The 11,876-nt window shown below is 50.4% G+C and overlaps 5 protein-coding genes across 5 annotated transcripts; 2 read left to right on the top strand and 3 right to left on the bottom strand.

The window, feature by feature from the left end:
• Nucleotides 1–66: 66 nt before the first annotated feature.
• N7443_008584 (acylglycerol lipase) lies at nt 67–1,375 on the bottom strand (the record flags this gene model as incomplete). The annotated part of the gene is made up of 4 exons (XM_056888640.1): nt 67–895; nt 991–1,060; nt 1,117–1,171; nt 1,313–1,375. 4 exons carry the CDS (start codon nt 1,373–1,375, stop codon nt 67–69), a joined length of 1,017 nt encoding a protein of 338 aa, XP_056737942.1.
• Nucleotides 1,376–2,072: 697 nt separating this feature from the next.
• On the bottom strand, nt 2,073–4,391 carry N7443_008583 (CCR4-Not complex 3'-5'-exoribonuclease subunit Ccr4; the record flags this gene model as incomplete). The annotated part of the gene is made up of 2 exons (XM_056888639.1): nt 2,073–3,262; nt 3,335–4,391. 2 exons carry the CDS (start codon nt 4,389–4,391, stop codon nt 2,073–2,075), a joined length of 2,247 nt encoding a protein of 748 aa, XP_056737941.1.
• Nucleotides 4,392–7,691: 3,300 nt separating this feature from the next.
• On the top strand, nt 7,692–8,873 carry N7443_008582 (class I SAM-dependent methyltransferase; the record flags this gene model as incomplete). Its single annotated transcript, XM_056888638.1, has 1 exon — nt 7,692–8,873. One exon carries the CDS (start codon nt 7,692–7,694, stop codon nt 8,871–8,873), a length of 1,182 nt encoding a protein of 393 aa, XP_056737940.1.
• Nucleotides 8,874–9,427: 554 nt separating this feature from the next.
• N7443_008581 (electron transfer flavoprotein regulatory factor 1) lies at nt 9,428–9,763 on the bottom strand (the record flags this gene model as incomplete). The annotated part of the gene is made up of 2 exons (XM_056888637.1): nt 9,428–9,444; nt 9,508–9,763. The coding sequence occupies 2 exons, from the start codon at nt 9,761–9,763 to the stop codon at nt 9,428–9,430; spliced, it is 273 nt and encodes a 90-aa protein (XP_056737939.1).
• Nucleotides 9,764–10,341: 578 nt separating this feature from the next.
• N7443_008580 (thioesterase family protein) lies at nt 10,342–11,509 on the top strand (the record flags this gene model as incomplete). The annotated part of the gene is made up of 4 exons (XM_056888636.1): nt 10,342–10,689; nt 10,745–10,772; nt 10,918–11,087; nt 11,150–11,509. The coding sequence occupies 4 exons, from the start codon at nt 10,342–10,344 to the stop codon at nt 11,507–11,509; spliced, it is 906 nt and encodes a 301-aa protein (XP_056737938.1).
• Nucleotides 11,510–11,876: the final 367 nt, after the last annotated feature.

The following is an 11,876-nucleotide window of genomic DNA, read 5'->3' as shown; positions in this document are numbered from 1 at the left end:
CAACGATAAAGAATCAGGAAATACTCCGAGACGTTGAAAGCATGCTACAATCAAATCTCACCCAGCTCACAGCTTCGCCTTGCTTACCTCGCTGTCAGTCTTGCTCGGGTCGGCTGCAACCTTCTGTTCCGACTTCACATTGCTCTCTCCCAAGCCAGAAACAGCTTCACTCGAAACCGGAGCAGGACACCTCGCCAACAACCAATCCGAAACATCCCTCGTAAACTTCGCCGTCGTCTCCGGCAGCTCAGCATGCAGAGTATGATATGCACCCTCATACTCAACAAACGTAACATCCCCCTTCCCCCCAAGCCTCGTCACCAATGCCTTCGTCGCCTCAAAACTAGTAATCTTATCCTCCACCCCATGTCCAATCCATAACGGCACATATCCAGCTTTCTCATAAAACTCAACTCCAGCCTCCTCCAACCACAACCCCCGATCCAACATCCCTTTCAATCCCTGCAAAGTCCCAGTATCATGACAAAGCTCGTCCGCCTCGTAATTCTTAGTCACACTCTCATTCCGCGAGATCAGCCCCGGATCAAGCGGCGAGTACCGCTGCAGTCGCGGCATGACGCGGGCTGCTATTCTACCTGCTATGATTGTAATTTTCCCCGGCTGGGAGGATGGATCCAGGGTAATGAGCGGAGACCAGATGAGCACGCCGGCTAGAGTGGGCTTGGTGGCGCTGTGGTAGGGTGACTCCGGGTGGAGGATGTAGGTGAGTGCTTGGCCGCCGCCCATGCTGTGGCCTACTAGAAAGAGGGGAATTTTGGTGTCTTGGGCGTAGGCTGCGGTGCTGGTGATGAAAGAGTGCATGTCTGAGAGCACTTGTGCGGTGTCGCCGGTGTTGCCGCGGTCTTTTTTGGTTTTGACCGTGCGGCCCCAACCACTGGTTTGGGCATGGATGCTTAGTTTGGTGGACATGGTATATATCGGGGGGAGTCTTAGAGTCTGTTCTCTGATACTCTGGACATATATACGTACCGCTGATCAAAGGCTCTCACCTCGATACCGGACGAGGCCAAGCTTGGGAAGAGGTCGTAATAGGTATTGCCTTCCTATACATTAGTGGCTATCCAGGATGCATGGATTTGTTCCTAGTAGACTCACAGTGATCACTGAATCCATGGATAAGGACAAGGACTGCTCGGAGAGCTCCATCTGGCTACGAAAGAGAGTAGGGTTAGTTTATTTCTTGCCCAAACGGCCCCCGGATCATCTTGGAAATTGGAGCGGGTTGCAGTGATCGGCTGCCTCTTAATCTGTAATGGACAAGCATTTCTCCTGGAGGCTGGAATTAACAAACCTTCCATGTTTTGGAATAGACCTGCTGCCCATCAGGCAGAGTAAAAGTGCTTTCGGTAGACATGATGTTGAGACAAGGTAGAAAGAATACAATGCCGACGGGATGATTTCATGTCGCAGGCATGTGATGTGGCGCCACCAAGACGCTAGTACACAAACAAAATAGTACGAATCTACTTGAATCTACTGATGGTTCAAAATGAAATAGCCACGCTCTATTCTCAATAAGGCATGGCAGAACAAGTACATGGATCAAGAAAAAAAACTCCCTTCGCCGGGCAAAAATCAAAAAGCAACCTCGAGTCCTTCGGCCACCTGTTCCACATGAACACCAATCCGCCCTAAGCGTCGCGAACCCCAGATGACGTTAGAGATTAGGCGAGATGAAACCGAGAAGATATCAGGGAATCCCAACGTGAAGACAGAGATGAGAAAAAGCAGGGAGGTAGGGAGGGGAAAGCGAGACTGCCATACCGGTTACTACTTCTACCAGTCGGCATTTCGGCTGGAGATGTTTCGACGGCATAGCAGAAGATAGAGGACAGCAAGACAGAAGAGAAAATGGAAACGACTTCATAATCACGGTGAAGAAACGACAACAAGAAAGATAAGATAGAGACGAGACAAGGCAATAAAGACAGCGAGGTAAGAACCCACCGCTCCAAAGATTCCGAGAAAACAGTAAAGAAATGGGAAAAGAAAAAAAAGGAATAACGACTAGACAAACACCCGTCTCAAAAGACTCAAAATGCTCCTGCCCCTCAGTGTCGTTGTGGCCCAAAATCCGCTTCCACAACTTTACCCTTTTTCCCCTTGACGGTATACTCCGCGAACAATGCAACGTGATCACTAGGAAAATGGAAATTGGGGAACCCTGGCACCCGGCTGAGGTAATCCTTGTCGACCTCACCCAACAACGCCGACACGTGAAGTGTGTTGGTGGTGTACCACATATAATCAAGAATGTCCTTGAAGTCCGGTGTGTAGTTGGTGAAGCTGAGTTCTCCGATAGCGCCATAGGTTGATTTGAGCTTGAACGGATGCTTCATACCCTGCTTTTGGTATCTACCGTACAGGCGACCATCAAGTTCGGAATGATCCTTGCTTAGTTGACCAGAGTTGATCAGACTGTGAACCGCGGACCCGGGTGAAGAGTTCAAGTCACCACATATGAGAAGAGGGATCTGGTCTCCGCTGGCATACTCAGCTGACCGCGCAGGTTCCACAGTCGGCGTGTTCTCGGGGCCGCTTTCTGCCTCTGAGAAACGGAATGCGGCCTTGTCTTTGCACTCGGGCCATTTGGCGTACTTCTCCGCAAGCTCCGTCAAGTCCTCCATCATGATGGCAGCTTGTATAAGCTTGACATCCTTAAAGGCGGGGTCCCAATAGAGATGGCAATTTACAACGATGAAACGCGTTCCAGTTTGACGGTTCTCCAAGAAGACGACAACTGCGATGTGATCTTTCAGCCACAGACGATTGTAGATATCGTCTGCGCCATTGCCTTTATGTTCAGGCCGCGCGACAGCAGACTGGCTAAAGTTGATCAACTGTTTATCCAGCAAGATGTATTTGCTGCTCTTGAAGAATATAGCGCAACCGTCGATCCTGTTCGCATCATCCAGGCGCGAAGCACGTCCACGCGGCCAATAGATACCCTTGTAGTCGTTGTAGGCCAGTTGCTCTCGGAAAAAGTTGTTGAAGCTGCCCTTGTCGACTTCCTGAAGACAGACAATATCTGAGTTGTGAGATCGTAATTCGTTGAGTATAAGTTCACGGCGGAACTCCCAGGAAAGAACACGGGAGGCGGCGTAGCCGTATTGCTGTTCGGTGGCAGAGTTATCGCAAAGAGTGTTGTAGGAAAGAACCGTTATCTTCTCAGTGGGGCTGTTAGTCGAGCTCGCGGTTTCGTCAAGGATGACCCAGTCTCGATCGGGCGGAGGAAGATGAACTAAGGAGTAAAACGATTAGCAAAATCCAATCCACACGTTACTAACCCAAACACAAAAGGAAATGAGCTTACCAGGCATCTCTTCCTTCAGGTACTTGATCAGAGCCTTGGTTCCGTCCTTCATAATCTGAGACTTGAAAACATCGTCGAGAGGGTTGCCCTCAATGCCCAAGGTCTCCAGTCGATACAGGTAGCCCATCTCGTAGGGGAGATTGCGAATGTTGTTATCGAAAAGGTAGAGCTTCTTGAGGTGTGACAGCATGCCAATTTCTTCAGGGAGCTCAGTCAATTCATTGCCGGACAGATCGAGGTGGGTTAACTTCCGAAGCTGGCCAATTGTCGAAGGGAGCGCTTTCAACTTGTTGTGGTTTAGATATAGCTTCTCAAGGAAGCCATAGCTGAAAAGAGACGTAGCCATGGCACGTAATCCCTGTCCACCAAAATCCAGCGCGTTCCAACCTTGTCGGGAAGCCGTTTTCCCCGCGACGGTTCCATTGCGCCCATCAGCTCCCTGTTCCGACGCATCTGCTTGACTGGACAAAATTTGGATGCCCTTGGACTGCTGCGCCATGACGCGTGCATAGTAGTGAGGGGAGTTGGCCTGTCGCGACTCGGCAGCAAGTTGAAGCTGGTGCTGCCAGTGCTCATTCATTGAATCATCCATGTCATCCACCGCATTCGGCGCGCCATTCTGAAGGTGGGTCGGGGTGAAATGAGGGGTAGTCGTGGAAAGAGCGCCGGCGGAGAAGGTGTGGTGTTGGGTGAGGGTGTGTGTAGCTTGCGTGTGATGGGTGTGATGATGTTGTTGCTGCGCATGGTGGGGATGGTGATTTTGCGACTGAAACTTGGGGACCTGCATGCCAAACCGCTGATGGGCTTGACCGCCATTCATCATGACATGCTGTCCTTGATGACCCTGACCGTACATATTGAATGGATTCAGGGAGGCCGATTGGTTAACAGGAGGCGATCGTGATGGGGAGGGAGTTTCGTGGTTGAATTTCAGTCGCCCCGGAGAATTGGTCCCGCTTGGCAGGGTGTGTCGTTGGTGTGAATGTTGCTGCGGTTGCGTTTGGAAGTAGAACGGCCCGGCCCCAGGCTGCTGGAACCTGTAGGTACCATCTGCCATTTAACGGGGCAGACGAGACCTTGTCTTATTGCCCTGGTGAAGAGCCGGGGGGTGGGCAAGCGGCGACAGGATCGGGGTGGAAGAGGTGAGGAGAGGAGTAACGGATCGGATACGGTCTCTTCTCTTCTTCCACATAGGGTCCTGAGGCAGAACAACCCCTTCGAGCGAACACAATTGAGGGGTCGGTGGCCACTGATGACCGTGTTGGAGTGGGGTGATGGCAGTGGGTGTTGAGGCCGAGTTTGGATCGAGCGGTACCTAAGGGCGGAGGGCGGGCGGAGGAGTCACAAGCATCGATGGTCGGTCTAGTGAGCCAGCTGAAAGCTAAAAGTCAGAGATAGTCCGGAGAGAAAGTCAAAGTATCATGGAGTGGTTCGCACGATTGTATCTTTCGGAGGGGAGGTCGGTCGATAATGTAGAGCGATCAAGACGACAGTCTTGGACGGTTTGCATCCAAGGCGGGAGTTGCGCTCTCACGTGATGTACCGGATGTGATTCGCCTGCGCCAAGACTTGACAGAACCGATTCCTAGTCACCCTCGACGGTGGTTCGTATGTCAAGGTAAAAGTTGACGTTGATGGAGAAGAGAGGTAGGGCCAGGGGGATACGATGGAAGTTTGTGACTCCAGTGGCTAGCGGTCGCTTAAGGGGGAGAGTCGCTTAGTGGCGTTAGGCGCTGGGAACCTGGTGACTGGCTTCTGGCGTTGAGTTTGCTCAATTCCTAAGGTAGCTACAGCAGGCCCAATAAGGTCTAAAAAGCAAGCCAAAGTTGACTACCTTATGGCATTTTTCTTTTGAGTATGCTTACTATTGTCCACCTAGCCTTACAGGGCCATGCGTTAGCCAGCGCTTCCCATTGTACAGTCAGACCAAAATAATAACCTGAATGATCATAAATTGGCAGCCGTGACTTATCTGCCTGGCCATGTTGAGAACCCATGGAATAAAGGGACATTTCAAAATCATCAATAAGAAATCTAAATAAAATAAAATAATAAAATCAAAACCGGGGAGAGGATTGTCCATTTTCGCAGAGACTTAAGAGGATTCAGAATAAAGTGGTTAGGCCCATTTGCTCACCTCCTTGCAGCTATCTTTCTATTCATTTTGGTGATACAAACAAGAACACTTGGACAGGACGGTGCATTAGCAATTCAAGTATGGGAAGCAGTTCCTGGCAGTGAATAATTGGTGTGCGACAGTGTATGCGAAAGTGAATAACCCCCCACGGCCGCGCATCGTTGGCCACTACTCTCGCTAGAGAATACTGCTGTCCTGTTGGGCATCAACTATCAACTGAGACACTGCCTTGAAATTCGAAGCACCCTTTCATGGCACAGGCAAAGATTCATTGACCTTGTATCTTCAACTCTTTGACCTCCCTCATTGCCACCTCTGAATTTTGGGCCTAGAAACATGTTTCATGGGCAAGCTCAAGCTGGCACACATGGCCAATCCGGAAGGATTCCCTGTCAGGTCAACAGAAAGGTTATCCTGAACTATCGACATCGCTACACGCAGGGGATAACCCAAAATTTGGAACCAAAAATGAGTATAAGCAAGAATGATACGATTCACGCCAAAAGCCCCGCTTCTTACATAGTTCCGCCCCCTGGTCGCACCACTACTGCACGGTCTTTCTTGCGACCGTGGCCACATGGCCATTGGGTAGTACCGAAACGAAAAGGCGAGGCATCATTGGTTTCAGCTTCACTTTTAGGTATGTAAAAGAGAGGCCTCCTATTCCCGCTCGAGGTCTGAGTAGAGACAGGAAAATCTGACGAGGCCAAGGAGCTACCGCCTCAAAAGTACGTGACAGGCACTTTGATTTGATATACTCCGTACTCTGTAGATCCACTATCTTCAATCTGCAGGAACATTACCCGGGTCCATCACATCGGGGTCAAGGGGAAAGCCGAGAGTCAGAGCGTAGGGGGTTACGGGAAGAGACCGGGGGCTAGGAAACTCCAGAAGAAAGCACGGGGCAGGCCGGTATCAGATAGACGAGCTATGGCGGCAGCTAAGTCTCACCTACCGCTAGCTTGGGCTCCGGGTACCTGAGAGTTGGGACGGACATGGCGGGCAGGGATCTCCGGCGGCGTATTTTCTGTTGTACTCCCATAGTACATTACTATACTATTTTAGTCCATACCCGTTAACCAGTACCAATGGTACTTTTGAAAAGCAGAATTTTCTAGGCCGTGCCCTGTCCTCCACCCCCCGAAATTGATCAATTGATCGTTTATGGCCACAACCACATGGTCCTGACTCCCTGCATGTGTTTTGCTACGCACGCACCGACCAGAGACCCCGGCGGGGGGAGTATTCGGTATGTGTTGCGCAGCCCCTCCGACAGAGAAGGCAATCTTCGATGGTAGAGAAAGTAAAGAAAGTGACCAAACCCAGTAAAAGAAGAAAAGGAAAGAGAAGAAAGGAAAAAGGAATCCTGGTGAATAGCCACGTAGCTCCGTGCAAGTTCCTATATAGTTCGTACGGCCGCGGCCTTTGCCTGATCCGGTGAATCCCTCATACATCAATTCGGGACAAGTGGCCCGTGGTACCCATAGGACTCATGATGTCAGTCCAGACCTTGACAACCACCTGCCCCAGCTGGTTAGTCTTATGTAGCCTCCTTCCATAGGCAGGAAATTGCAGACGTCGCGTGCCTTGAACGGGTTTGTGAAGACGAAAAGTTAGCCGAAACGCGGCCAATGCTTGTCATTGGCGGGGGCGCCTCCTTTTTACCCCCATAGCCACCCATTTTCGTAGTTTACCACGAGTTGGAGGTAATTATTACATCGAGGGTCATTACGAGAAACTAGCTTCCCTGTTGCACTGTGGATACTGTTCAAATGCCACATCGATCCAGGGGTCGGGACCAGGCCGTCCTTCTACTCGACTTTTTCTTCCATTCCCCCTCTCTGTTCTCTTTCTTACTCGGCTTGCCTGTTTCTGGGGAAATAGGGCATCGTTTATGCATACTCCAACTCCGTGACTCAAGCGTGGAAAGCCTTCGCCCAAGCAGATCTTTTTTTGGTTTCAAATCCTCCAAACTACTCCGTACACTAAAGGATATTTTCCGAGCCTCCTGGAACCCGGGTTCTTTCTACTTGCATTTTTCCTTCTCTCGGAATTTCCCCTTGAGCAAAAGACCCCTCGAGCTTCCCATCTAGACAAGCATGTCGCACAGTTCATGAGCCTTGAATTGCTCGAGAATGCAACCGACCGGAGAACCACATTGAAGAGTCAACGGGGACAATCGGACAATCGATGCGCTTGAATTGAAAGGGTATGGATAAGATGTCCGCAGCAACATCTTCATTCGCCGGCCCCTCGGCCTCCGGCTCGGATATTCACTCCAATCTCAGCTCGAATTTTGCCGTGGCCTCCTCCTCGTCCTTGAGCTCCTTGACGGACTACAATACCTACCCACTCGCGCGATATGGCGACCGCACCTACCTTCGCGACCCGGAAAACACATATCCTCTACCATGCGACCTGCTCGAGATCCACCGCCAGAGCCTACGCACCATGATGCTGCTGCGCGTCTTTGGCGGCCCGTTTTGCAACCCCCACTCGGCCAACCAACTGCCCAAGCGCGTCCTGGAGATCGCCTGCGGGTCAGGTTTGTGGTCCGGCCTGTGCCACGAGCATTTTGTCCGCCGTGGTCATCCAAACGTTTCTTTCGTCGGCATCGATGTGGTATCCCTCGCGCCGGAATTGCGCAAGCAAGGAATGAACTGGCAATTCAAACGACATGACCTACGAAAGCCTCGTCTACCTTTCCCCGATGATTATTTCGACCTTGTTTTTATTAAAGATGCGGGCCTATGCCCCTCCAGCCCTGCGCAACAGGCCTCGGGCTTAAGTGAACCCCTCCGGGTCTTGAAATCCGGAGGAATTCTCGAGGTGTGGGACTCGGACTGGGTGTTCCGATCACTCCTCCCTAACCCAGCACCGGCTCGAATGACCTCCACGAAAGACCAAGAGATCGCCGAATCGACCGCCACATACACATTCTCCTCCGCCACACCCTTCACCATGGCTCAGAACAAGTTCCTCGTCGACTACAACTCCTGGGTCGAAAAGTCATTTGACCGGCGCAAACTCACATCTTTACCATGCGCCACCATTGGCCTGTCCTTTAATTCCGAGGTGGATATCCTCGAGAACGTGGACAGTCGCCGCATTGCAATTCCACTCGGTGACATGCGATGGGAGCGAGAAGGAACCGGCAAAGACTCCAAGGGTCGTGCACGCAAGGCACTGACCCCAGAACAGGCTTCTCTCCGAAGGACGGCCTTGATAACGGTCATCCAGATGATCGAGGGGCTAGAACCCTTGCTTATGGAGGCCAGTGGGAAGGGTCGCGACGAGTGGGATCGCTGGTGGGCGGCAATGACCGCCGACCTTTTCCAAAAGGGCAGTCTCGCCAGTGGCGAGTGTCTCGAAGTAAGTGCCTGGTGGGGTCGAAAGAAATGAAACTCAACCCTCCATAAGTCAATTCCGGTGTTTCGGTGGGCGCAAAACAGTGATCATTGATGTGCGCTTCGTGTTGGTGATACCCAATTTGTGATTGTTTTTTTTATTGTTTTTATTTTCTGTTGTTTTTTTTTTCTTGCTCTCCTCCAGGTTTTTTAGGGTGCATATGGTCCGGGCATTTCTTGTCGGGGAGTTTTGAGGTCCATGGTAACGTGGGCTTCAAGAAGTCTCATAGCGCTGTTTCATCGTCCGGTACCTCTTCAAGTAGTATCTGGGGTTTGGTGATCTTGTCAGTGTCTAATTCAAACCAAAATTTTGTGTCGACAGGAAGATGTGAGCTCGCATGATGCTATGATGTATGACAAAATGTATGAATCAGGGACAGCTGCCTTATATCTCGGTTCCGCCCGTGAGCACGAGAAAGCAATAAATAGAAGAATGACAGGATGACCTCGATGATAATGTGCAGTATTGAGATCTTCGTATTGAGATGGCGCGGGAGGATTGGTATAGGCGCAAAGCCGATGGGCACAGTGGGCATATAGGATTCAATCTTACAAAGCTTCGATCTCTATTAAGTCAAAATTAGCGATCAGTCTCAAACCTCGGCGACAGTATCATTGGACTGTCTTACCCTTCTTCACAAACTCAGCCCTGGCGATCCCTTTTCGGATCTGCTCCTCGTCGCGGAGATGAGCCTGGCCAGCAAATGCGCGGTGGAGCCGGTCTCTGAAATACTGATATCCGAGGGGATATTCTCGTCCCATCCAGAGAAGTTCTGCGCGTCTCAGTTGGCGTATGCTCTCAGAAATACGCTGGCGTTGCCAATCTGGTGCAATCTCACCTTTGTACACAGTGATGACCTGCCGGCGCAGCTCAGAGTTGACCATATTTAAGCCATACGACAGCTGATCTTTTTGAAAATCAATAGTACGACGTAGTTGATTAGATCCGTGGGGGGTATTTGCATGGCAAAGGCTGTGAGTGAAGTTGGAGAAAGCTCTCGGGAGTTATCGGTGACGTACGGCCGAGCGGAGATCTTGATCTGTTAACAATTCATCGGCTACAAAAACGCCGAGCAATGAAGTCAAGCTTTCAGCATTTGCCTCGAACTTTGAATTCTCAAAGCAAGATTTGGAATTTCTAGCTAATGCTTGATTGACTTTGACAAATTTTTATTTACGTAGTGCTTTGGGACACGGCTATAGGGAGTACCTCGAGGGTTTCATAGCATTCAATGGTGACTATTTGCTCAACTGAGGCAAAGCAATAGATTGCAGTACCTAAATGTTCGAATCAAGCACAGAGTTAGTACATGCCTAAGAAAATACTGCTCACACTTTCCAAGCATGCGAAGGTATACGGCTACACGCGGGGTTCTCGCCGAAGCTTGTAAGCTTGGCCAAAGCTTCGGCATTTAACTGTTCGCGGCTATCTTAATCAACTCATTCCCATACCAGCATACACCATGATACCCCGATCAGCATTACAGAGGCAGCTGTCCAGCTCAATCTCCTCCACTTCTGCGCGTCGTGCCTTTTCTACCGCCCTAGCAGCACAGAATGCCCGCGCCCCGACACCGGAGAACCCGCCCGCACGCCCGCACGGAATCGACCCGCGATGGCTCACTATGATGAAGCGCCGACTTGGGCGGTGTATGATGTTCGGTCTCAAGCCGAATCAGATTGACGAGGCGGGGAATATTCTGAACCAATTGGCTAGGGATTGGCGAGAATTGATTGCTGGCAGCGAGGGCTTCTTGACTGATGAGAAGAGGCGGAGCTTGTATCGCCATAACGTGGTTTGGGGGGAGATGGTACGGCCCTGGTTGATTTTGTCGCAAGGATTATTGGAGAATGGCTGACATGTAGGATGTATTCTGTCGATTAGGATGTCATGGTAAGCTTGAGCCCCTGTTGTTTGTCTCGCTCGATATGCAAACACATCTTATATCGCGATCAAATGCTAACCGGTTCTTAGGGTATGTATTCTCTTATTAACATGCAGTCCTTTTCTTCGGTTCCCAGTTCTGACTGCTGAGCAGGGCATGTCAACAACGTCACCTATGTTAGATACGCCGAGTCTGCTCGAGTAAACTGGACACGGAACATTGGAAATCATATCGATCCAGCAAACAAGAAACAATGGCTTAATCTTGTTAACTCAACTGGGATCGGGCTCATTCTGCGAAGTATCAAAGTCGACTATAAGTTTGTAAGTGCTCGTTGGGACGGGATTGATGATGAACGGCTTGACTAATGGTTGTATCACGATAGCCCATGAAATTCCCGGACAAGATCACTGTCTACCAAAAGCTAGTGCACGATCCGTCATCGACACCGGCTGGGCATTCTGCATTCCAGCTCCAGGTAATGATCCTGTCGGAAGCTCGCCAACGTCCTGCGGCTCGCTGCCACGAGGAAAATGTCACGTATGACTATAAGAAAAACCAAAAGACCCCCGAGCTGCCGGCTTTCATTTTTGATCAGTTCAAGGAAATCTGGGAACTGCAGGAGAAAGCCAAACAGGATTGGCAGAAGCGTATCCTGGAAATCGAGAACCGAGTCCGGACCCTGGAAACCGACAGCTGGGATCGTGCAGACGCGGTTGAAGATACTGGTTCTGCGAAGCAATAAATATCGGTAAAGACTAAAGTCTACGTACGTCTATCTTCCAGGCAGAAATGACTTCAATCTAAATGATAACCCTCCTGTGCCTGGTTTTTGGTTTTAGCGATTTGAGATCATTCAAGGTCTCTCTCCAATTAAAATTTCTGCCTCAACTTGCCACAATTTACTACGAAGGATCAATCGATGTACCTGTTCAGATAGGTCCGACCTGCCACGGCATATGGGACGGGATGTAGGTAATAAGCCGGACAACAAAGCTAGCAGGTATATGTAGGAGACTCGGGTAAACGTGCCGCTTTTGAGCATTGAGAACCATCATATTTCCCCCTATTGCATGCCTTGTCAATACACTTTAGGATCCATGGATGCTCCA

Source organism: Penicillium atrosanguineum, assembly GCF_028827265.1.
Source record: "Penicillium atrosanguineum strain IBT 20685 chromosome Unknown utg000007l_segment0_segment0, whole genome shotgun sequence".
NCBI classification, from domain to species: Eukaryota; Fungi; Ascomycota; class Eurotiomycetes; order Eurotiales; family Aspergillaceae; genus Penicillium; species Penicillium atrosanguineum.
The sequence above is the reverse complement of the archived record's forward strand: the minus strand, read 5'-3'. Positions and strand labels throughout refer to the sequence as shown.